Here is a 25,252-nt window from a genome sequence, read left to right on the forward strand (position 1 = left end):
GGATGACAGCCCGTCCCCAGGTTCTGAGCCTTCGGTGACGTGCGACGTGGGAGGCGCCTGCAGCGGCGCCCGATGCACCTGGAGCCGGTGGTAAATGCCACGCTCTGGTTCTGGTTTCCCCGAGCTACAGCTCACTCTCGCTCTCTCGCGCTCTCTCCTCCCACAGCATCAGATTGAGGCTCTCCGATTCCTTCTGCAGTTCTCATCCCGCTCTCTCACCCTCAGCACATCCCCTCCCCTGCTCACTTCCCTGGAATCAACAGAACTCGACCTCCCGCCATCCCGTGTTCGCCTCCTTCCCCCGGTCCTGGGGAGGACGCAGCGCGTCTCCTGTCCCAGGCTCACCTGCCGTGGGCTCCGGCTCCCACGCTCTCCCGTGCTCCTCACATGCCCTACGTCTCTCCCGGGTCAATCAGATCTGTGCCTCGACCCCACAGTCCTGCCGGGGGCTGCCCCCCATCAATAGCCTTTTATTTCCAAACGTCCCCCAAAGAAATCTTACAAAATCCCGCCTCATTCCTGGATCCGACACAGTCGCCTCAGCCCCAGCGTTCCATGGAAATTAGTCTCATCAGATATTACTGTGACCTTCTTATTGCCAAATCAGATTCAGATCTTGTATTTTTTTTTTTATCTTACGTAATTGCTTGGGAATGCTTGGGAATCGGGTGCCTCTTAAATGTGGATCTTCTTCGCTTTCGCTTTAGGCCCTCTCCCTGGGTGACCTCACCTACCCAGACGGCACGAGTTGTGTCCTACGTTCTGATGTCTCCTGCAGCTGTATTCCCGGGCTGGCCACCACTGCAGATGGTCGGACCCTAGTATGCAGCGTCTATCAACCATCCTGGCGTGGGCGTCCCCACGGGTCTCGAAGGCTGAGCTCCCCCCGGCTTCCCACTGCCGTGCCCATGTCTGCTCCAGTCCCCGGCTTGGTGAATGGCTCCTCCAAACATCTCGTGGCTCAAATCGGAAACCCTGATGCAAGAGGATGGGAGGGGCATTTGGGGAAAGGCAATGTGGACCCCTCTGTACTCCGGCGCCCCTTCTCCTCCAACCCAAGGGGTGGCGGCAGGGGAGCCTGTAAAATCAAGCTCTTTTCAGTTTAATCCTCTTACCTCCCACACCCAGCCGATGTCGCCTCCTCCTCACCACGTGTCAGTCCCTCCTCTCAAGCTCACATCCAGGTGGCCGTCACCTCTCACTGGGTGACTGCAGCCACCTTCATACGGGATTTCTGACCTTCTCCAGGACAGCCTTCACCCCCAACCACAGTGACTCCGCTGAAGCACAGGTCTGTCACAGCCTTCCTCACCGGACACCTTCCAGGGGTTGTCCTGCGCCCTCAGGATCACGTCTAGGCCCACAGGGCCCGGCCTCGCTGGCGGTCCTCACCGGGCGCTGACTGTCCTCTCTCGGCCTTCCTCCAGGCACTGCCCCCCGCCCTGCTCCGTTCTCGTGGTTCTTGCAGGGAGCCAGTTCTTGGGCCTCTGCAGTGATGCCTTCACTACCTGGAAAGCTCATCCTCCCTCATCTTTCCTGGCAAATTCTTACGCCGCTTCTTAACCTGGAGTGGCTTTCGCTTAGGTCTTCAATTCACCTGGATTTTATTTTGGAGTATGACGTGAGATGGTAATCTGTTTTTGAAACAGGTATCTAATGTCTGCGTTACTTTTGTGGTCAGAAAAAAAAAAATCTAAAGATTGTCTTTGAATGATTCAATTTGATAGAAAGAAAGAAAAAGAAAAACCAAGACCCCTCCGGCCAGTGGCAGGGAGAAGGCATGGAAGGGGTGGAAGGGCGCAGAGAGATGGGTGATGACTCCCCATCGTGCAGCCCAGCTGGGCTGGGCTGGGCCAGGACCTGCCACGGAGCCTGACCCTTGCCTGGTTCTGTTCCAACGATTTCGAAGTTAGCCCGATGATAAATATTATGCCGAGCAGAAGGGCCAGAAGAGTCTCAGGCTCTGCCTCCGACTCCAGTGTAAACATAAGCACAGCTCGTTTTTACCTCCCAGGATGATCTCGGTGGGGCGGAGTGTGGCTAGGAGGACAGTGCATTTGGGAACATCTGATGCTACGTAGCTCAAGGCCCGGCTTCACGTGGGGAGCAAATGCCATGCACTGAAGTTTCTGCATTGCCCTTATAAGTGAATGGGAGGGAAGGAATATTCTGGAAAAGAGAGGGACGTGCAAACTTGGGGGGTTGGGCTCTTGTACTAAATGCTTCACCAAACTCTGCCAGGGGGTATGGTGCTTCTTGACTGTTCTGAGTTTTCAAGGATGACGATTTTTTATGAAAGGGACAGAAAATAGGGGAGGAAGGTGGGACGGCGAGGAGTGGCTCCGAGCCTCCGAGCCTGGTCGGGGGCTCCCGGCCCGAGAAGAGCCAGCCACCACGAGGCACCCGCGAGCAAGGAAGGGCAAAGACTGTCTACTTTTCACCGGGACCCTTTCTCCTCTGGCTGAGGGTGTCTGCGTTTTCCTGCCAGTGGGAAAAGGTGGGAAGGGGGGCAGGGGTCAAGGCGAGGGGTCGCTGTGGGGCTCGAGCTGGCTTCGCAGGCAGCACCCCCTGGGTCTCCATTTGGAGGACAGAAAGAACCCAGGGGGTGAGGAGTCTTACTCTGGGTCTTCTCTGTGATGAGGGATCAGCTCCAGTGCTCTCTGCAGACCTTCGTGTTTTGCCAACTGGTCTGGTGACTCACACTGGGAAGCTTGTAGCAAACCCCATTTTTGGAGAAGCCGGGAAATCTCTTTGTAGAAACAAACAAGTGCCCTTAGCACTCCGCTCCCTGAAATGCCTGCTCTCCGCTTCCTTACCTCATCCCGGCACAGATTAGAAACCCCAGCGAGTCTGCAAAACACTGTGGAGACCGACCTAGATGTAAGCTGTTTGTCCCGGAGCGCTGGGTCCCACTCAGGTCCCAGGGGGGAGCGGGAGGAACATGCTGTCCTCCTGCCGCCCGGGGCCAGGAGCGCGGCCCTGGCTCGCGCCAGCCCCCTCCGGCCCGTCCTAGAGCGAGGAGGCCGCAGTTGCCCAATCATGCCTGGTTTCGGGAGCGGGTCTGCGGGTCGAGGGCTCTCCCGCCCCCCTCGGGGGCCGTCGAGGGACCCAACAACGCGCCCCCTGTTTCCGTTTTACACCAGGGCCTGCAAATTCCGGAGCCAGTGCTGGGCCTCGCGGACAGCAGGGGCCGCGGACGTCGGGGTACAGCAGAGGCCGGCCTTCCCGGCTCCCCCAGCCCCGGCCCGGGCGGCCGTCGAGGGTCTCCCCTCCTCACATGTCCTGCACCCACCTTGCTGGGGCCTCCCCCATCAGTCCCGCTGGGCCGCCCCCACCGCCGCCTCCCGGCTGGGCCCTGCCTCCCCCTTCCCAGCGTGGCCCTCCGCCGTCCTCCGGGGCCCAGGCCTTGGAGGCCAATCCCCGGGCCTTGTATCACTCATGGATAGTTCCGTGCGTATCGTTAAAAGACAGAAAAAGCTGTTTCACGAAGCTGTGCCACCACTGCCTGGCCTGAGGAGGGGAGCGGTCCTTGGGGGGGGCACCCTCCCCGCCCCACTCCTCCGCCCTCACTCGCCTGTCCCACCGACTGACGGCATCTGGCCTGCAGAGGGCCTCGTGCTTAGGAAGCACCTGCTGGAGAGCCTCCCTCCCACCCGTGTCCCCACCACACAGGTCGTGCTCGTCCCTGTGACCCGGACCCCGGTGCCACCCAGGAAGCCAAGCCTCTTTGTCTCCTACAGGTGCTGTGCAAAGCCCTGCGGCTCCCGTGGCCCCGGGCTCCTGGGCAGCAGGGCCGCCTTCTGCTCCGGGGCACTGGGTGCGGGGAGGCTCACGGCCTCTCCCGAAGGAGGCTGCCCTTCTCCAGGCTGAGGGTTCTGTCCTTATGCTGAGCCCGTCATTCTGGTCTGACTAGAACTTTCCGGGGGATCTTGGTCCTGCTGCTTCAAAGCTGAGTCCCTCTCCGGTTCAGATCATTGGCAGCTACGGTGGGCGTCCCTTCTAGGCCGTCATGCCCACCGGCCGGGCCAGAGCGGAGGACAGAGCTCCCTGGGGGCCACCACACCCCCCACCCTCCAGCCCATGTCTGGCCATCCCAGCCGCTAGGCTGTTACTCAGCATCCTGAAGCCTTGGAGGGGACAAGAGTGTGGAAAGGGAGAGGACTCGTGGCCTCCATGCTCCCTCCACTCCCTGCCGACTCCTCCTGGGGACTGTGACCCTGGCAAAATGATACACTGTGAGCCACCATGTCCCAGGTTTGCTAGTTGTTCTGGAAACTTCCTCCTTTCGTGCTGCAGGGTCATTACAACCCCCAAACGCGGCTCCCTCCCAGCAGCTGAGGCCTGAGGGGGCACAGGTTCTTTGTGGCCCAGGCCACATTGAGGACGAGTCCCCTTGTTGGCTGAGAGAAGCAGCACACTGGGGAGCCCGTCAGTCAGGAAACAGCCTGAGCTTCAGCCGAATCTTTAAGCTCCAGGAGACCTGGAGGGTGGGGCTGGTCATGCTACTGGGGGAGGGGGGGAGGGAAGTCAAGATGTGGGGGGAGGAGAGGCAGCAAATAAGGTGCCGATCCATGAAGTCAGGGACGTCAACAGTACAGGCCCCAGTGCGTACACGGTGGGAGGCGAGAGCCTGGAGGAGGTGAGGGCACAGCTTCAGAGGAGGTCACTTGGGCGCGGGCGACAAGGGAAGGACTTCCTCAGCAGAGGGAACAGGACGGGGAAAGCGTGTGATTCTTGGAGCACACCACGTCCAGGGATGGCTGGGAAGTCCTTCGTGACCGGAGGGATGCTGAGGAGCGGTGGTGAGAGACCAGAACGGCTCCCTGAGCCGGGCCACGGCAGACTTTGTGCATCCCGCCGCGGGACGTGGCTTCACCAGTGGGCAATGGGGAAGCGTACAGATTCCTGACCAGAGAAGTGGCCCTCGGATTTGTGTTTGAGAAAGATAGGCCTGGCAGCTGTTTGGAGAAGGGAGCTGAGGGCAGGAGAAGCAGGAGGGGAAGAGACCAGGTAGGAGGCTATCACGAAGCCCAGGCAAGAAGTGATGAGATCCTGGACCACGGCTGAGCAGGGAGCACAAGGAAGAGGAGATGAATTCTCTAGACACTTCTGGGGCTCCAGGTCATGATGCAGAGGCCGGGAACGGCCGGAAGAGGGGAGGATTGTCAAGACTCGCCGACCAGGTAGATGGTGATGCTTATAACCACAACAAGGAACATGGAGGGGAAGGTGAGGATGGGAATCGAGATGACGACTTGTTGCGGCGACAACAAAACTTAAATGCCTAACACGTGGGCATCAATAAGGATCTTAGGGTCAGGAAAGAGACCTGGGCTTGAGCTGTGGATTTGGGAGTCGTAGGTGTGTAAGTAACAACCAAAATCATCAAGAAGAGGAAAGGGATTTAAAGAATAGGGGCAGGGAGAGGTACCTGGGGGTGCTCAGGGCGTGACCCCGGGGTCCCGAGATCGAGTCCCACATCCGGCCCCTGCACGGAGCCTGCTTCTCCCTCTGCCTGTGTCTCTGCCTCTCTCTCTCTCTCTGCATCTCTCTTGAATAAATAAATAAAATCTTAAGAAAAAAAAGAATAGGACATGGAGACTGGCACATTATTCAATGAAATACAACTCCTATCCTTTGAGGCCAACAAAACCATAATGAGATACACTTCAGGCCAACGAGGCTGGCTACAATAATAATTAAAGAAACAGACAATAATGTGTGGTAGGGAGGATCTGGAGAAAATGGAACTCCGTACGTTGCTGGTGGGAATGCAAAATGGTGTAGCAGCCTTCAAAACCAGTTTGGCAGATTCTCAGAAAGTGAAATATAGAGTTTTCACATGACCCAGCAAATCGACGCCCATGTATAAACCCAACAGAATCGTGAACATAGGTCCACACAAAACTTACGCACAAACGTCCACAGCAACGTTATTCATAATAACCAAAAGTAAAAAAAAATAATGATAATAACCAAAAGTGGAAACCACCCAAATACCCACCAGCTCCTGAGTGGATCACCAACGTGTGGCCTCTACGAAGGAATGGTACTCAGCCATGAGAAAGAATGCTGCTGCGACACAGATGACTCTTGAAAGATACCGTACGAAAGAAGCCAGGCTCCAAAGACCACATCCTGTGTGACTCCATTTCTACAAAATGTCCAGAATAAGCAAGACCATGGAGACAGAAAGTAGATACGTGGATGCAGGGCCTGTGCAGGGAGCGAGGAACTGGCGAGTCATTGCTCATGGGTCTGGCGTGATGAAAATGTTCTGGAGTTAGGTGGTGGTGAATATGCTAAAAAACTACTGAATTGCACACTTTATTGTCATTAACGTTGTTATTATTTAATTTTTTATTTTACTATTTTTTTAAAGATTTATTTATTTGAGAGAGGGAGAATGTGTGGGGGAGGGGCAGAGGGGGAGAGAGAGAATCTCAAGCAGACTCCCCACTGAGCGCAAGGCCTGACGTGGGGCTCCAAGCTCATGCCCTGTGAGATCGTGACCTGAGCTGAAATCAAGAGTCGGATGCTCAGCTGACTGAGCCACCCGGGCCCCCCGAGATTTTATTTTGAAGTAAGCTCTACACCCAACGTGGGGCTGAAACTCATAACCCCGAGATCAAGAGTGACGTGCTCCACTGGCTGAGCCAGCCAGGCACCCCTGAATCGCACACTTTAAAAGGGTGAATTTTTGTGGCATGTGAGTAATATCTTAATAAAAACAATTTTAAGGTAATGAAGAGAGATTTTAGCCTTGATTACACAATGATAGAAGGGTCATGCTAAACAAAATCTCACTTTACATACTGTTTTTTTTTTGTTTTGCTTTTTTTTTTTTTTTTTTTTTTAGATTTTATTTATTTATTCATGAGAGACCCAGAGAAAGAGAGAGGCAGAGACACAGGCAGAGGGAGAAGCAGGCTCCCTGCAGGGAGCCCGACGCGGGACTCGATCCCAGGACCCCGGGGTCACGCCCTGAGCCGAAGGCAGATGCTTGACCACTGAGCCCCCCAGGCACCCCTTGTTTTACTTTCTAAAGGATAACAAATAAAAAACTCAAAGTGTAAAAAGGAAAACAAACAAAAAAACCCCAAAAAAACCTATATGCCGGAGACCACAGTTGGAACCACTGCATTGTAGACGGGCACCATCCAGCCGAAATATAACGTGAGCTATATAATCAATTTTAAACGTTCTAAAGTAAAAAGAAACAAGTGAAACTAAAAGTTCTGAAAACGTGTATCTTTTCACTATATAATCAATATAAAGTCATTAATAAGATTTTACATTCCTTCCTTCTTGCTCAATCTAAAATCTGATGTGCTTTTCACACTTCTGGCACATTCCGTTCCGGACTGGCCCCGTATCAGTGCGTGACCCCGCACGGAGCAAGTGGTATCATATCGGGCAGTTCAGATCCGGAATGATGGTCTCTTCCCATTTGGGCCTGATGTATTTTCCTCTGCTTATTTCCATGTATGATGAGCAATACGAAAACCCCTAAATAATAAAGGGTTTGTGTGGCTGGCTCCAGCGTCATTAGGCAGAGACAAGCTGGGAAGACCACAACCTCTTCCACAGCCAGGCTTGGGGAGAAGGACCTCAAGGGAGAAGGGGAGCGGCAATCTGGAAGAGGAGAGAGAAGCTAGGTGAGGGAGTCTTTGGGGTCTATGTTAGGGAGAAGGGCTCAGGGAGCCAGAGGGCAACGGTCCTGCGGGATGGGAGGAGGAGTCACCCCAGAACAGCCAGGAGCGTTTCCTGCCAGCCGTGCCCCAGGCTTCTCTGAGGGCAGGGAGGCCAGTGCCCACCTGCGACAGCACAGTGTTTGCAGGATGCCGCGCGGTGACAAGCGCCAAGGCGGCCACCAGGACTGAGCCGACCCCAGAAATGGGTGCACCGGGGATGTTTCGTCCATGAATGAGCAAATGCATCTCCCATTCAAGTGGAGTCCAACAGGAAAGCCCAAGAGACCGATATTTTTCCCCTAAGTTACGCAGTTTGTTGGCACCTGAAGTTAGAAGAAAGAGTTCCTTGCTCAGCAGCTGGGTAACCTCCGAGTTTCTCCACCTGTCGAGCAGGTAAAGCCTGCGGAGGGAGGCGGGTGGCGGGATTAAGGGAGCCCGAGGTGGGGGAGCGGCGCAGGGCCTACCTGCAGGCCCCTGGCGTAAGGCGCTCTCCTCTTCCTCTCGGGAAGGAGGATGCCTCACGCCCAGGCCTGGGTGGCAGCTGTGGTGCGTGCACCTGCACCGCTTGGGGCAGGGCCCCCTGCAAGCGGGGGCCGGACTAACTGAGCTGCCCGTCTTGACATCCTCCCTAAGATCTGGAATCTTCCAAGGCTGGAGCCTTGATCCTCTCTTTAAGTGGTAACAAGTCCTTCCTCCCGGGACAGCAGGAAGCCAGGCACACGTGTTCCCTCCGCGGCGCACCCCGCTGACCCATTCCCGGGAGCCTCGGTGAGGGGGAGGTGGTTCACCCTGTTTGGCAGGTGCGCCAACATCAGGAACTTGATCCCCTAGAAAACAGCGCGTGTGGCCTCGTGTTGGCCTGGGCTGTGGAGTGTGTCCTGAGAGTGACCACCGGTGCCTTCCTCTCCAGCGCCCGGTGAGTCTTCCCCTCCCTTCAGGGTTTTGCTTCCCCAGCTGGCCGTGAGTCCCAGCCGGACGGCCTGCTACCCATTCCATTTATCATCCCGTTTGGCCGGCCCCACCTCTCTGGGGATGGGTGCCAGAGGCCGGGGAAGGAGCCTGTGCTCTGGGATCTGTGTGGGCCCTTGGAAAATACATTTATTAGAAACCATGTAAATGTCCAAATATAGACATAGGGCCCAAGCAGGCCATACGATGCTCTAAGGTCTAATGCTGACATCCACTGAAATGATGTGTGGGAAGAATTTTCAGTGACGTGGGACAGTGACTGTACTCTAATAAGAAAAAAAGCAGGAAACACAATTTGTGTGACTGTGTGTGAGTGAACACAGCGGCTCAGCCACAGGGGGACGTGCACACAGACGCGTGTGCTCCCAAGCCTGACGGTGGCTGCTCCCTGGAGCTAATGAAGAGGAATCGGTGCTATTCCCCCCAGTTTGGCGGGGTGGCTTAGTGAGCCTTGTTCATCGTTATGCAGGTCGCCCTCACTTTTCAGAAGCTGGCCCTGCGCCTCTTTGCTTTCGGGAGACTGATGCTACTGCCTGTTTTCCCAACTGAAAGGAAGCTGAAGCCATCCTCGCTTCTAGGAGGAAAGGGGGAAAGCAGAAATAGCAGCCGCGCCGGCCGGTGGGGGCGGCCTGGGGCAGCGCGAGGGGGACCCCCCAACCACACTCACACCCCTGCCTCCAGCCGCCAGGGCTCCCAACTGTATCTGCGGCCCCTTGCTCCCCCTGTGCTCAACGTCCGTCCACCTGTCCCTGCATCCATCAGCAAGACGTGTCCTAAGGTATCAGAAAAGCCTTTTGGGGTCTGGGAATGCTCAGAACAATTTCCACATAAATCGGTGGCAGGAGCTTCTTTGCTCTGTGCCATTTCCGCTTGCGAACACTTCACAGGAAGGCCCTGCTTCCCAGTAGTGGGGAATCCCGTGATTAGAGGCCACTGTTTGAAGAAAGTACATCTGGGGGCGTCTGCGGGGCTCAGTGGTGAGCGTCGGCCTTCAGCTCAGGTCGTGATCCCGGGGTCCTGGGAGCAGGCCCACGTTGAGCCCCGTATCAGGCTCCCTGCTCAGTGGAGGGTCTGCTTCTCCCTCTGCCCCTCCCTCTCTGCCCATGCACTCTCTCTCTCTCTCTCTGTCAAATAAATAAATAAAATCTTTTAAAAAAAAAGTGCATCTAGAAATAGCACCTCCATGCTTACGTACCACCTGCTATTTCCACCTTTAAGATAAGGATTATAGACGGCGGGGCGGGGTGGGGGGAATCTCCTTGCCCTCCAGAGTCTTCAGTACTCTGAGGTCATTATTAAGCATTTTCTTGGTGATTTCAAATACACTATGTCTGTCAGTGCAGTAAAGGACCCGGGACAGGTAGGTCACCAGTCAGCGGCAAGCGCCAGAGACGCTCCCGTTGGAGCAGTTGACATGATGCATCTTGGGGAAACTTGATACAAGCAAGATGGCTCGACGTCATCCTCCATCAGCCGGATTCCAGGGGAAAACGGAAGTCCTCGATGCCTGAAGTTATGGTTGTGAGTAACGGATTAGTGTCTGTCCTGTATATCCAGAATGGGACCTGCTATTTTGCATCTTTGGGAGAATTGAGGAAATAATCAGTTCAGTAATTTCCTGTAGGGCTGAGTTCTCCTGTAGAGCCCTGGCTGAGGAGAGCAGATTGTTTGTCTACGAGGACCTAACAGGACTGGTATGTCCAGACCTTCTGGGTCATCGTACCCACATATCCCAAAAGGGTGGGTGCTCTGAATCCCAGGACAGCCCTCCTGGTGTATGTGTGGGGCCCAAAGAGGTCACCCGCTTAAGTTCTCTAGAGAAGGGATCCCTGGGTGGCGCAGCGGTTTGGTGCCTGCCTTTGGCTCAGGGCACGATCCTGGAGACCCAGGATCGAATCCCATGTCGGGCTCCTGGTGCATGGAGCCTGCTTCTCCCTCTGCCTGTGTCTCTGCCTCTCTCTCTTTCTCTCTCTGTGACTATCATAAAGAAATAAAAATTAAAAAAAAAAGTTCTCTAGAGAAGCCATATTACTTTTTCTAGATCTAGAGACAAAGTGGCTGAACTTCTCCAGACATCCTAGGGAAACACTCAGCAAATGGAGCTGCTGGCCTCGGGCTGGCTCTGTACAGAACAAATTATTACTGTCCTCTTTAGGGTGTATCTGTGGCCCCAGAGATCATGGGAGAACTTGATTGGGTCGAGTGAAAAATGTCAGCCTACAATCTCAGATCCCTGGAGAGCTGGGAAAGAGGAGAACATGGAAGGAAAAAATGGGAAAAGTTAAAAAATGAGTCCTCGAGGCTCATTCTGTCCAGAACAAACTGAAAGGGAAATATGGCAATGACCCATCCCAACGATGCAGATTCCAGAGTGTAAACTTCTGGGCTGACTTAATTGGTTGTTTACAGAAACTGGGAAAAAAAGAATCACTGCCAAGTTGCCTTCAGTTTGAGGATCTGGACATAAAAATCATATTTTCTTTTTACTATTACTTCCTTTAAGTAAGCTCTATGCCCAACATGAGGCTTGAACTCATGACCCACTGTCCAGAGTTGCCTGCTCTACCAACCGAGCTAGCCAGGTGCCCCCAAAATCATATTTTCAAATCGTCTCAGAAGAGTTTAGATGAATTCAGAACTCCTGCAGATTCAGTCAAGTATGACAAGAACGGCATTTGTAAACTATCCGTCCTCCATTCCCTCAACGCTTATTGAGCCCGGCGCTCTGCTCGCTGCTGGGGACACGGAGACGAGGAAGAGTCAGGCCTGGCTCCCAAGAAGCCACGGGAAGGAGGCACAGAAACAGACAACGCCGAGACAGCGTGTTAGGCGTGCGTGTGCTGCGGAAGGTGACAGGGGCTGCAGACAGGTGGTGCTTTGAGCACACACCCCAGGAGGGGTCGAGGGATCGGGAGGTAGGAAGCTGTCATCTGAGCTGAGCCTTGAAAGGATCCCGATGGGTGAGGCCCGGGTGGGGCCGGCATCCCAGAGGTGGCGGCGTGTGCAGAGGCAGAGGACGCAAGACGAAGCGTGGCCCCACTGGAGAGCCCGTGCTCAAGTGCGACTGCAGCAAAGGGTAAAAGTCAAGGAGAAGAGCATTAGTAGCTCCAGAGACAGGGCGGCGCTGGGCTGCCAAGGGCCTCCTAAGCCGGACTGAGGAGTGTGAATTTGATCATGGAGGCTATGTTGAGCAATGAAGGCTTTTACGCAGCAGAGTGTCGAGGTCATGATTCCATTTTATAATAAGACACTGGCAGCTGTGGGGGGGACGGATTGCAACGGGGTGAGAAGAGAGACAGATCGGGGGGGGGGAGGTCACGGCATGCTGCGGCTGATAAGCGATATGGGTGACAGCAGAACGGCGACAGGGAGGAGGGGGAGCGCCAGGAGAGGTGGCACGGGTCCCTGGACGGGACCATGTCACCAGGAGAGCCGCGAGCCCTGCGAGGGGTTAGAGCAGGAGAGTCCCCAGGGTTCCGCCCCAGGTGTGCCTCCATTCACCCAAGTGTAGAATGCAGGGGGGAAAGCAGGCTGAGGGGTGCGGTGAGGTGACTATGATTAATTTATTTTTAGACGAGTTGAATCTGAGACACTTGAGGAGTCCAAGAGGCAAGTGAATGATCTAGAACTCAAAATAGAGATCTAGGCCAGAGATGGAGACAGAGCACACGGCTGGTAGCTGGACCGTGGGGTTGGACGAGGGTACCCACGCGGCGGCATAGGGAGCCCGGGGCCCTGAGAAACCACATCCCGTGGCGCCTTCCTTTTCGGAGGAAGAGCCGCCCTCAGACGAGATGAGGAAGGAACGGAGGCGGGAGGGACAAGAGAGCCAGGTGACAGGTGATGAGTGTGGTGTCTTGGCACCGAGAGGGGTGAGTATTTTGAGAAGGAGCGAGTGGCTGATACCACAGGGTAATGGGGGGAGAACTGAGAAAGCACCCCTGGCTAAGCGACCTGGGACCCCGGGGCCCCGACACCTCCCAGCTCCCGGGCCCAGGTGAGAGTCCCTGTAGACACAACTCCCTGCAGCTCGATGGCTGCCTCGAAGGGAAGGAGAGAAGGTGAGAACTGGACAGAGAAAACCCAGAGGAAGGAATGTTGAAGAGGGAGGGAGGGGGGAGGAGGGGGGAGGGAGGAGGGGAAGAAGGGGGTGACAGAGAGGGAGGCAGAGAGAGGGAGGGAGGGGAGGGAGGAAAGGAGGGGGAGGGGTGGGAGGGGGAGGCAGAGGGGGGTGACAGAGAGAGGAAGGCAGAGAGAGGAGGGTGGAGAGGGAATGGGGGAGGGAGGGAGGGAGGGAGATGGAGGGGCATGGGGAAGGCCGGAGGAGGGTGGGGTGGGAGGGAGAGAGGGAGGGAGAGAGGGGTGAGGGCAGGAGGGAGAGGCTGAGAGAGGACAGATGCTTCGAGGAGCCAGTCTCTGAGGACACGGGGAGCACAGGCCGGGACAGGAGGAGGGACGGCTCTTCAGTGACCCGGGAGAGGAGGGCTCCCTGCTCCCGGATGCGGGCCAGCCGCAGACCCCGAGGCCGTGCCCGAGGTGCCCACCGGCCTGAGCCACCGCTGCCCCGAGGGGCAGATCCCGAGTGGGGGCCGAGGCTCCCCAGCAGCTAGCTGCTCCCAGAGGCGCCCTTGGGCCGGGTGCCGGGGGGCACTGGGCCCGGCTTGGGGCTCCCTGCTCTGAATCCTCGCCCCTCAGGGTGGAGAAGAAGCCAAAGCTCCCGGGTTTCTGCGACGCAGCGATTCCAGCCCCAGGTGTGTTCCCGGCACCAGCGCAGTCGCAGGGGCACCAAGAGGTGCCAGAGGCCCAAACTGTCCGCGACCCAGACGTCCCTGCCCTTCCAGTGACCGCGGACACAGAGCGCGGCCCGTTGGGCTCGCGGGCCCTACGCAGCGACGGCGACAGAAAGGCTGCGGGGACCCACGGTTCGGTGTCACCCACACAAAGCAGAGTGAACGCAGCAGAACAGGAAAGACCCCGTAGTGTGCGATCGCGTCCATGCGCGTCACATACGTGAATAATGTGCATGACCACGTGCTGCGTATGTAAGCGCTGCGAGTGCGGCACAGACACACGCGACACTTGAGAGCCGCGGGACTCGCCTACAGGGTGGGAGGCGGAGGGGCTCCCCGGGAGCACGGGCCTGGGGAGGGGGGCGGGGGTCCTGCTCTCCTCCGGGCTCCCGCTGGGAGAGTCATGGGGCTCTAAGGTTGTGTTTTGGACACTTTTCTGTACGTGTTTTATATTTTATATTTCAACAAACACAAAGTGTTGGAAAAAAATCCGTATCGTCAAGCACAAAAGGAGACACGGGAAAGGCGTTAAAGCCCCACGTCGTCGGGTCCCCTGCTCGGCGGGCCCCGTCCTTCTCCCTTTATCCTCTCTTTCGGTCTCTGTCGAATAAATAAAATCCTTTTTAAATTTTTAAAAATCAAAATCAAAATTTTAATTTTTAAAAATTAATGCTCATCGGAGGCTCACAGCGAGCGCACAGTCCGCCCCACTGCCCGGTGCCCCCCGCCCGCCTCGCGAACCCCACCCGCGTGGGCCAGCCTCAGCCGCGGCCCGGGGAGGCCCCGAGTGCTCCCCCCTGCTCCCTGGGCACGGGTGGCCCCGGGGACAGAAGATGGCTGCACCCGAGGTGAAAATCTGCCGGATTTCCGAGCAGCTCGGAGCTGGCTGTCGTCTGGGGACGGTCCGCGGGCCGGAGCTCGGATCCGGAAGTGTTTCCGTGTTTTCTCGACCTCACCCACGGAGCACTGAGCATTTTCCTTGTGACCCGACATTTAACCTCTGATGACCACGACGGTGACAGCTCGTAAGTCTCCCGGCTTCAGCCCCCGGCCACTTGCTCCTGTGAAGCGGCTCCGAGCGTCCCCCCACCTGTCTCCCTCCTCGCTGGCCGCGTCTCGGCTCCCAGGGCCTAACGATGGGGGAACTGGGGGAACGGAGGGCCTGGGCCCGGGCCTCTGCTCTTGTCCTCCGGCTTCCCCACGGGAGCTCTTCCAGGCTCCGGGTTTAAGGTTCACCTGCACACTAGCGGCCCTGGGGCTGCACGCGGAGCTCCACTTGCTCTCGGCCGTCCCCCAAGCACCACGAGCCTAACCTGTTCAGACCAGAGCTCTTGATCTCCTCAACACCACCCCTCTTCTGCTGTGGCCTGCTTCCGCGGACGCCTCAAACCTAGCGGGTAGCTGAGGCAGGCCCGGCCGCGCCCACTGCTCTTCCCCCGGGAGTCCACACTCCGGGTGTTCCCTAGATCTGGCCCCGTGGCCTCTTGCCGGAGCTTGGTACCCTCGTACCCTTCCAGCTGCTCTCCCTTCTCCCCACCCCCTTGCCCTCCTACGTCTAGATCTAGAGCCGGCACAGCGACGGATCCTTTTAGGAACCTCGATCGCGTCACCTCTCTCCCCTGCTCAAAACCCTCCGGCGACGTCTCACTGCACTTGGAATAAAAACTCCCTCTGCTGAGCCATAAGGTCCCTTCATTATCTGAATCCCGCTTACTTCCGGGGCCTTATCTCCTCCAACCTCCACCCCCCGCCCCTCGCGCACCCTGCTCCTGTTACACGGGCCTGGCGTTTCCTCTGACACACTAAACCTGCTCCCCTACCCGGGCCTTTCTGCTTGCTGTTCCCTCCGCCTGGAAAGCTTCCCCCAGACCTTCCCGTTGGCCGGCTCCTTTGTCACCTCTTGGGCGAGGTCTTCCCTGACCACCTTATGGGAAATCATCATGGACCCTTTCCTGGAAGTGCATTCTTCCCTTTATATGTGTGTAGCATGTGTGTCATACGTGATGTGCATGTGTCATATGCGATCTATTTAGGTAAACGGGTTCTCCGGCTCACCCATTGGAATAGAAGCGCCACGAGGGCAAGGACCCCGTCTGTCTTGTTCAGTGCCCTGTGCCAGCATTCGGAAAGCACCTCGTATAATAGAAACTCCTAATAGTCGAAGGATTGATGATCTAATGGAGTCCTCCTCCCTCCTTGTAGATATAAAACATATTTCCTAAATCCTGCCTATGAAAAGAATGCTGAGAACGGGAACGGGTGGAGGGGAGAGCGGTGGAGGAAGGGAGGAAGTCACATGTAGGGGCCCTCACTACGGGGCTTCCAACCCCGCGCTCGCCACCTGCTTTATGCATATGATTTATATGATTTTGCTAAAACCTCACAGCTAACCTATGACTAGGTGTTGTTTCCATTTTTTTTTTTTATTTACGATAGTCATACAGAGAGAGAGAGAGGCAGAGACACAGGCAGAGGGAGAAGCAGGCTCCATGCACCGGGAGCCCGACGCGGGACTCGATCCCGGGTCTCCAGGATCGCGCCCTGGGCCAAAGGCAGGCGCCAAACCGCTGCGCCACCCAGGGATCCCTGTTATTTCCATTTTAAAGATGGGGAAACTCAGGCTCAGAGAGGTAAAGCAATTTGTTCCGGTCCCGCAGCCAGCAACCAGCAGAGCAGGATCTGAACCCAAGTCCAGCTGGTCTGTGAAGACCCTATGCTGTGCGCCGACTCCATACATTCCGCACCCAGAGCTTCCCTGGAAGGTCTGCCCCTGGGATGCTCCACCTGGCTCTGCTGGCCCCGCTGGCCTGATCCAGAAGTCGGGGCCGAGGACGTGACCACTTGCAGAGCCCGTGGGTCCTTCACCTGGGAGGGCAGGTGAGGGGTGGGGGTGTGAGGGAGCAGGAGGCCTGGCTGCCCTGAGCAGCACCCCGCCAACCCTGCTGGCCGTCCCTACAGCCGACCCCAGGGACAGGTGGAGCCAACTTTGTCTGAAGTGGCCTAGGCTTTTCTGAGCTCGTGGAAGCTGCAGACAAGGAGAATTCACCAGTCCTGAACCTCCCCTCCATCTCCCTTTAGCTCCTACTCTGTGTTTCCAACTCAGCCACCGAGGGGGCCACTAGAGCCTGGGGCGTAAAATAAAGTGGGCTCAGAGGAATCAAGGCAAGGGGGTGCCGGGTGGCTTGGTCGGTGAGGCATCTGCCTTTGGCTCATGTCACAGTCCTAGAGGCCTAGGATTGCTCAGGTCAGGGTCCTAGGGGCCTGGGGTCACTCAGTTCAAGGTCCTAGGGGCCCGGGGTCACTCAGGTCAAGGTCCTGGGGGCCCAGGGTCGCTCAGGTCAAGGTCCTAGGGGCCCGGGGTCACTCAGGTCAAGGTCCTAGGGGCCCGGGGTCACTCAGGTCACGGTCCTAGGGGCCTGGGATCCTGGGATCAAGCCCCACATTGGGCTCCCTGCTCATTGGGGAGTCTGTTTTCCGTCTACCCTCCCCCTTGCTCCTGCTCGTTCTCTTTCATGCTCATGCTTTCTCTCTCTCAAATAATTTTTTAAAAAGTCTTAAAAAAAAAAAAAAAGAAATCAAGAGAAAGGGGCCAGGCAGGAAGTAACTAAACCCGCTGCCTTTCCCTGAAGCTAGCTGCCTGCCTCTCTGCCTCGTTTCTGCCATTTCCTCACTCCTGCTGACAGGTTGTCTCTTGATCTCATTAAAGATGAACAAACAAACCCAAAAGGTCGATTTGGCATCTCCACAGGTATACAGTCTGCAGGGCTTAGGGGAGGGGAGCGCCCACGATGCGCCTCGGCCAACCTCGTCCTCGCCACAGCCCTTGGAGGCGCTGCCGTCTTCCTCCTGGAAGCTCAGTGACCAGAGAGCAGTGGCAGCGCCGCTGGCCCAGGGCCCCGGCAGGCGCACGAGCAGGTTGAGACCTGGCCCTGCCGGCTTCCAACACCCACGGGCTTTCTGTTCCCCTCCCCGCCCGGGGTGAAGGGAGCCCGTAGGGGAACGGATACTCGAGCCCAGACCCCTTCTTTGCCGGTTATGCCCCAAGAGGTCTGATAAACCAGAGGGCACGGCCCGACCTGGAAAGGTCTGGAAGGGTCGGCGCAGGATGCTCTAGCTCCCCACCTGGCCGTTGGCCGGCACGTCTGAGACAGGTACTGCGTCCCTTGGGTGGAAGGAGAGGCTGGGGGAGGGGAGCCGGGTGGGATGAGGACCTGACTCCAGCCCGGGTGTCTGCTCACATAGGCTCTCCCCGCCTCGGCGCGGACACCCGGGAGCCCCCAGCCCGCCAGACGCCAGGAGAAATCTCCCCCTGCTCCGTGGGCTCATACCCCCCCTCCACCATCGCACCCCCTGCGCCCCGGGGGCCGCTTCATTTCTGCATCTCCTCCTCGGCCCTGTGTGCCCCCCCCCTCCTGCCAGGCTCATCCACGCTCCCTCTGCCCGAGCTCATCCCCGCGGGCACCAGGGACGGGTGGCGCCGACGTGGGAGCGGGTGCTGGGGCCTCGGGGCTTACAGTCCATCGAATCCAACGCCGCACACGCACAGAGGAAAACGTATAAGACAGGAGCAAGGACAACAATGAAACAAGCACCTGTGGATCCTACCACTTGTTTAAGAGATCGCGGAGCTGCGTTTTCAAACTCTGGAAGGAGGCACCTTCCACCTCCCGGGAGAGATTTTTCAACTTGTCTAACCCTCACTGGCTGCCTGCTGTTGCCTCCCCAGGTCCACGGGCCCCATCACCTCTGCTGCCCTCTCCGCCCCAGCCTCCAGGGCTATTTCGGGTGTGTACCAGTCGGGGTTAATCTCCTTAATCGTTGAGTCGTGCTGCCCAGTGCACTCCTGATAGGGCCCAGCCCTCTGCAAAGGGCAAACTGAGGGCTCGTGCTGCCGGCCTCGGGCCGCCCGGCATCCCCGTCCCTGCAGAGGGGCCGTGGACACTGGGCCACGAACGGAGCCTGGGTGGGAGGGGAGCGGCTGCGTGAGCCCGAGGCCCGAGGGGCAGGTCAGGAGGCTGGGCGACCGGCTCGTGGGGTGCTTCTGGTTAGCCCCTCAAGGGAGAACCTCAAAGAGCTTCCTCCGCCCCTGGTTCAGCTGCGCCTGCTGCTGGCTGCGTGGAGGTGCTAATCCCGGCCCCTGGTAATGCCAGGGAGAAGGACAGGGGAGGCAGGCTGCAGATTTTCTTTCCCACTTGGGAAGGAAAGAGAACACACGAGTTGACCTGCTGGGATCAGGTTCCTGAAACCTGAGCCGCGCACAAGGGTTTCACTGAACTGTTGGCCACACACCTGCCCGGGGCTTTGTCTTCCACCTGAGCAGCAGGCGAGTCCCCGGGGGCCCAGGCTGACAGGGCTGCCCCTTCAAAGGGAGGGAGGGAAGCCAGGGGTCAGTCCTGCTGAGCCCCAGCTCCCACTCCTAAGGTTCATTCAACAAACAGAGGCGGAGGGCCCACCTTGGGCCAGGCCCCAGGTCAGCGCTTGTCCTGCAGAATCACACAGGCTGGCGAGGGAGGGAGGAGGGAGGGAGGGAGGGAGGCAAGAAAACGGGGTGGGTTGGTGCCGAGGGGCACGGGAACGCTCAGACCAGACACGGAGCCCGACCTTGCCCTGCAGTCAGGAGTGGCACCTGCGACCCGGAGGAGGCACGGGGGTGAGTAGGGGGGAGAAATACTCATGAGGGATGGGACAAACCAACCCAGGCCGGCCCCGGAGTGTTCTCGCCACTGACGGAGAAGCCACCTGACGCCCCTTCCACCCTCGACACCCACCTGGCACGGTAGCCGGAGTATGAATCTTGGGGACCCCCAACCCCCCCGGAGAAACCAGAGCCTAGGACCCAAACTGGGCCTGCCTTCCACTCTCAGTTTCTGTCTAAAAAAAAAAACAGCCCAACACGTTGTTGTGGGAAACGTCAAACGTATGCACAAAAGGAGAGAGAACCGTGTGATGGGGACGCGGCACAGCCACCCTCCAGCCTCAACAGCTGTCAGCGGCGGGCAATCCCATCTCATCCATCTCCCTCCTCAGTCCCCGTGTCCACCTTGTGCTAAAGCAAATCCCCTAATCCTATCACTTTTCCCCATAAATATTTCAGTATTTGTGTCTAAAAGGCAAGGCTAACTTTAAGAGTATGCCCCAATACCATCGCCCCACCTGTCCACCCGTGGTCCTCATATGGATGCTCCTAGTCCTGGGGGCAGGATGACGACTCGGCCAGCGAGACCCCGTGGGCGCCTGCTGCTCCTGGGACGGCGCCCGAGCCTGTCCCAGCTCTGCGGTGGTTCTGCTCGTGTGTGTCTTGTGATCCTAACTGGATGATCGGCTCTTCAGGACGGGCCCGGGTTGCTGCCCTGGTTTGCACGCTCGGAGGCAGGGAGGAGGAAGCAGCGTCCTCGAAGCCCAGCTGGCTTCACGCGGGATGCTGCGTGAGCCTAGGGCAGTTACTCAGCTTCTCTGGGCCTCAGTTTCCTGCTCTGTGCCATGGGGATTAGAACACCCATCTCCCAACAAGGGGGAGGCTTAAATAAAGGAAGGGGTGAGCACGTGCATCTAGAAGGTTCTCGGTATACGCTCATCTGGCTACACTTCCTAGAGCCGGTCTACGCCCCGGGTCCTCGCAGGGAGCAAGGGCCCCTGTCAGTGGGAGCTGCAGCCGCCCAGCCTGGAGCCCCTCCTGGAGCTGCTGCCCCTCCCGGCCCCGCCTTGAGTGGCGGGCTTGACTGCTCAGCCCTCTGCAGGGACTGAGGAGGGAGGGCTGGGCGGGCGGAGAAACGAGTGGTCCTTTCACGGCCTCCACTTAGGGCTCGTTTATTATGTGCCAAGGCCATTGCCTCGCACCGTTGTCCCTCCGTTGCTGCGACAATCCCGGGCTGGGCACCGTGTGGCCGAGGGGGCGAGTCACCAGGTAGCTTGCAGGGGACGCAGAGGAAGGCGGGCCTCGCCCCCAGCGACCCCAGCTCGCCAATGGGAAGGGCAGCGGGCGTCCTGCCATTCACCCAGATTCCAGAGATGAGGTCCGTGGCTCTGTCACGGCCCTGACCTCCCGCCTCGCTGCCCCCACCCGCCCTCGGGCTGGATGGGGAAGGGAGGGGACAGCCTGTCTGGACAGGGCAGGGACGGCCCTGAGGCCGTCTTCCCACACCAAGGACGCTCACGCGCGCCCACCCTCCCTGCCCTGGCGCGGCTCCGTGGGCAGAACCAAGTGCGCCCCGGCGGGGTGGGGGGGGCGGCGCGGGCAGGTGAAGCTCACCCGGGTTTCAGTCGGCGGAGGACAAGGCCTTTAGAGAATTCAGTTTCCAGAAGCACGAGAATCAGGTCCCCACGGTCCCCACGGTCCCCACGGTCCCCACAGTCCCCTTGGCCTAAGTATTTCACTGGGGATTAAGGATGCTCTGCATTTGCCTTCAGCCCCAGGAGGGTCTTTCTGCCCACCAGATGCCCCTGGGCACAGGCCGGGACCAGCAGTAGGGAAGAGGAGGGCCGGGCTCCAGACTGAGAGTCGGGGCCGCAGTGGGGCGCCTGCAGGGAGGCCGAGGCCTCGGGTGCTTCAGGGCCCCCCTACGTGTCCTGATGGCTGCCTCGAAGCCGCAGGCCCTGGCTGCGAGCCCCCTGTGTCCTCTCCACCTTCTAGATTTGCTCATCGGTGTCCACGCCGCGTCCCGGGCACTCACCTTGCCCACGGGGTAACGGGTTTATGAGCCTTCCCACTCCCCTCACTTTCAACTCCTTGGTGAAGCCTTAAACACCGGCCGGGTGTGTGGGGGGGGTCAGGGCCGCACACAGGGCCCCAGGCGCCCCACCTCCCTTCCCCCAGCGGACGGGCTCTGCGACCTGTGCCGCCCCCGTCTCCTACCCGGCTGGGCGGGCCACAGGAGGTCCAGGGCGAGGCTGGCCTCTCTCTCTTCCTCTGTGGGAATGGACGCGTCACCGGACGCTCTGGGCCTTGGTCTCCGCAGGAGTGGAACAAAGGACGAGAGTCCAGGCTGAACTATCTGATGCGAGAATCCCCGGGAGGGACACGGTCCCGGCCGCGTAGACGCTCCCTGCTGAGCCTGCGCCGGGACAAGGGGCTCTACGGCTCACACTCGGGGGGCAGGCGAGGCTGCCCCACGAAAACCCGCAGATGAACACATGGTGGGAAAGGAACCCCTCCAGCCCAACCCAGGAAAGCAGAAAGCGTTCTTCAGCCCCGCCTCCTGTGGGCAGAGGTTTCCAGAACGGGCTCCTCGCCTCGCCCCTCCTCTGTGCCCTCCTGGGGCAAAACCCTGCTGGCGAGGATCTTTACCCCCGAGCTGAAGGGCCGGGCTGGCTTGCCAAAGGGCTCGGTACCAAAGGGCGGAGGGGATGCTCCCCAGGAAGTGCAAACCCCAACTTCCCCGGCAGGGAAGCTGAGGCGGCAGCTTAAGGCGCATTTCCGCCTCGTGGAGCCCTGACGCCCGTCACCCACTTTGGCAAGCCCACCTGCCCCCCGCTCCGCCTCCTCCGACGGTCCGTGTGCCGCAGCTGCCCGCACAGCCGAGGGCCGGCTGTCCTCCCTGGGGTGGCCGCCAAGGCCTGCGAGCATCATTCCACCCTCAGCCCCCAACTGCCCCCCAGACACACAAGGGGTGAGATGCACGCGGAGGGGGAAGCGCTGGGGGAGGAGGACGGGGTCAGCCTGACACGAGCCTCGAGGCCCTTCTCCAGGTCCCGCTCCAGGGGGGATGCTGAGGCCGCCAACCCGCCGGCTCTGCGGGGGGTCTCACCCTCCCGCTCAGCAGGCGCCAGCGGGCAGCCTGACATCTTTGCCAGAGGCGACGTGGGCGCGGGGTGGGGTCCCCCCGGCTCCCCCGGCCCCCCGCCGCCCCCCCTCCCGCAGCCGCTCACTCACGTCCACGGACAGCTCCCTCTGAATAAGTTTCTTGGTCTCCTTCTCGCAGAAGTTGAGCATAGCCTCCCGGTTGTACATGCCCGTGGCCGGCTTCTCCGTCTGGTTTCTCTGCCGCAGCCCCACAGGGATGCTCCCGTCCGGGTCCGCCGCGTCCAGCTCCTTCTCCAGCTCCTCCATCTCCTCGGGGGACAGCGTGGACAGCAGGCTGTCGATGTCGGGGTCCTCGCTCACCTGCCGGCGGTACTTGGCCACCTTAGACATCTCGGCTGATGCGGGGCCGCGGGGGGCCTGGAGGGCCGCGGGGAAGGGGGGGCCTGGAGGGCCGCGGGGCACCGGCTGGTCCGGGGGGAGCCGACGGGCTTGGGAGCAGACCCCCGGCTGGTCGAGGACGGGCTCCTCCGGCCTGCCCTGCGGTGCCACCGGTGCCCAAGTGGTAACTGCAGGCTGGCTCGGGAGCCGGGAGGGGACCCGGGAGGGGACCCTGGCGGGGGACCCAGCGGCCAATAGGGCTCGACGACCGCGGGCCCGGAGGGCACGAGCCAATCCCCACGAAGGGGCGGGCCGGCCTTGCTGTCAGAGCTGTTTGAAACTTGAGGACATTCCAGGGAATCTTGGAGCTCTGTGTGACCAAATTTAGTACCGAGCATTTAGCCTTTTAAAGACAAGGGGGCCACGCAATGAGAAAAAGATACAAAAATGCAGAGGTTGGCCGAGGGCCGGGGAGCCAGGAGAGCAGGGCGGCCGGGGCGGGGCGGGCGGCCGGGGGAGCCCCGCCAGCCTCGGGCTTCTCTGTCCTGCGGGGACGTCGCGGGGTCTGCGTGGGCCTCGGGCCCTGCTATTGTATCCCGTTGTCTACAGGCACACGAAGGGGAGCGTGATTCCCACCCACCCCCTCGGTCTGTGAGGGGGAACCCGGGGGCGCAGCCTCTTCTTGACAGAGAAAATAAACGTTCCCCGTGTGCCCAGATTGAACCCAGCGGCTGGGCGGGGGGGGGCGGGGGGGAGCAGGACCTGCACAGCCGGGCAACCCTTAAAGGACCCCTTCCCTTTCCGTGAAGTGCCAAGGCCCTTGGGAAGGGGGTTCAGACCTCCCTCCGTCCCCTCTGCACCTTCCTTTGCTGGGCATCTGTACCCAGACCTCTGGGAGCACCGAGGCGGCTCCGGCAGGTGGCCACCCACGTATAAATCCAGAGCACGACTGAGGGTGTCTTCAGGGAAATATAATTCTGGGCTGTTGGGAGGGATACTATTGCAGCGGGTCTGGCATGTTTCATCCGAGGGCTTTCCACGGCTCATCCATCATGCCGCCTGCACAAGGCACAGAGACACCCAATCTCCTGCCCCCCCGCTCCTGCCACAAAATCCCTTCTAGAAGCCCTGGTGTAACCCATCAGGGTAGATGCTTCGATCTTTCCTGGCGTCTTTCCATCCTAAGCCAGAGAGAGACAGTCACCTGATCAGCATCTGCTGAGTCCAGGGATCGTCTGGGACAAAAACTTGGCCCTGCATTTAACGCCCACTAGTCCAGCTTTAGGTGAAGGCTGAGGAGGGGATGGCAGTGCCCGGCAGGACCGGGGTGCAGAGGCGAGGCCGGTGGCCCCAAGAGGAAGGGCTTGGACAATCCTGGGGGCTGTCCTTTTTATTTTTTTTTAATCTTTATTTTTTAAAAGGTTTTTTATTTATTTATTAGAGACACAGAGAGAGAGAGGCAGAGACACAGGCAGAGGGAGAAGCAGGCCTCATGCCGGGAGCCCGATGCGGGACTCGATCCCGGGACCCCGGGGTCACGGCCTGAGCCGCAGGTGGACGCTCCACCGCTGAGCCACCCAGGCGCCCCCAAGGTACCAACCTTGTAAGATTGTTGGGAACCTCAGGTTCAAACATGCACGTGAACCAGGCAGCTGCTATACCTGGTACGTGGCAAACACACAACGATTATTGGCAGTTATTGTAATCTTTTACCCAGTTATTTACGATTATTTATTGCCTCGCTTCCTGGGTTCCTGTCTTCTCCCCACCCCCCCACCTCTTCTCCCATCTTTCTCTTTCTCTCCTTCAGCCGTAAGTACCTTCAACACACACGCCCCCTTCCTCACCTGGTTCTCACTCACGCATTACTTAGCCACTGCCGCGTATATACAGCCTGCCAGGCGCTAAGGCGTGAGAGATACAGAAATAATTACAACACGCTTATTCTCTTGAAAATGTATAATTTTAAAAAATGTATGATTTATGGCGCAAAAATGAATTATACTATAAGGCAAAGTAAAGCAAGACAGGTGCAAGCAATTTAAGTTAAGAGTCCAACTGAGGACGCGGTAGTTTTGCAGGGAGCAGGCAGGGTGGGCAGCCCAGGGGGTACGACAGAGGACCTGAGCTGGCCTGAACCGGGCTCCAGTTTGATACGTCGGGTGGAAGGGATGCGTCCTGCACCTGCCAACAAGCCTCTAGCCCAACCCCACCTTGGGCCACTCAGTCTTCACTCTCTTCTCTGGCAGGAACTTTCTGGAAGAGGCATCATCTTCTGGGATCCCTGGCTCTGGAGCCGCCTTGGCCAACCTCTAGTCCCCAGTCCACTAAAAGCAGCTCTCTTTCCAGCTTCCAAAGATTTTTCTTTCTTAGGCTTTTTGCCAATAATGTTCACTCCTCCCCCAAAAAGCAATCAGGGCCTGACTGCAAATAGCCGCCTTCCGTCCCCGGGGGCAGCCTTCTTTGTACCATGTGGCCGACGTGACCTTCCCTCTGGGTCCAGTGGTCTCTTCAGAAAATAAATCCACCACCTCCAAACCTCAAGGCGGGACTCAGGGCCTCCTAGCCAGTGCTCCTGCACGTAAACCCTCGCGTCTCGCTGCCTCGGGGCCCGCAATTCAAAACAGGTCCCTGGGACGCCTGGGTGGCTCAGCGGTTGGGCATCTGCCTTTGGCTCAGGG

General features: G+C 58.6%; 1 protein-coding gene across 1 annotated transcript in view; it reads right to left on the minus strand.

Annotated features, from left to right (window-relative positions):
• The window catches only part of LMOD1 (leiomodin 1), a 34,305-nt gene extending 11,531 nt beyond the window's left edge, over nt 1-22,774 (minus strand). Inside the window, exon 1 of the mRNA XM_055319188.1 lies at nt 22,323-22,774. Within this exon, the coding sequence (XP_055175163.1) occupies nt 22,323-22,583 (261 nt within the window). The 5' untranslated portion in view covers nt 22,584-22,774. The remainder of the gene's footprint in view (nt 1-22,322) is intronic.
• Nucleotides 22,775-25,252: the final 2,478 nt, after the last annotated feature.

This window comes from Nyctereutes procyonoides, unplaced genomic scaffold (genome assembly GCF_905146905.1).
Source record: "Nyctereutes procyonoides isolate TBG_1078 unplaced genomic scaffold, NYPRO_anot_genome, whole genome shotgun sequence".
NCBI lineage: Eukaryota > Metazoa > Chordata > Mammalia > Carnivora > Canidae > Nyctereutes > Nyctereutes procyonoides.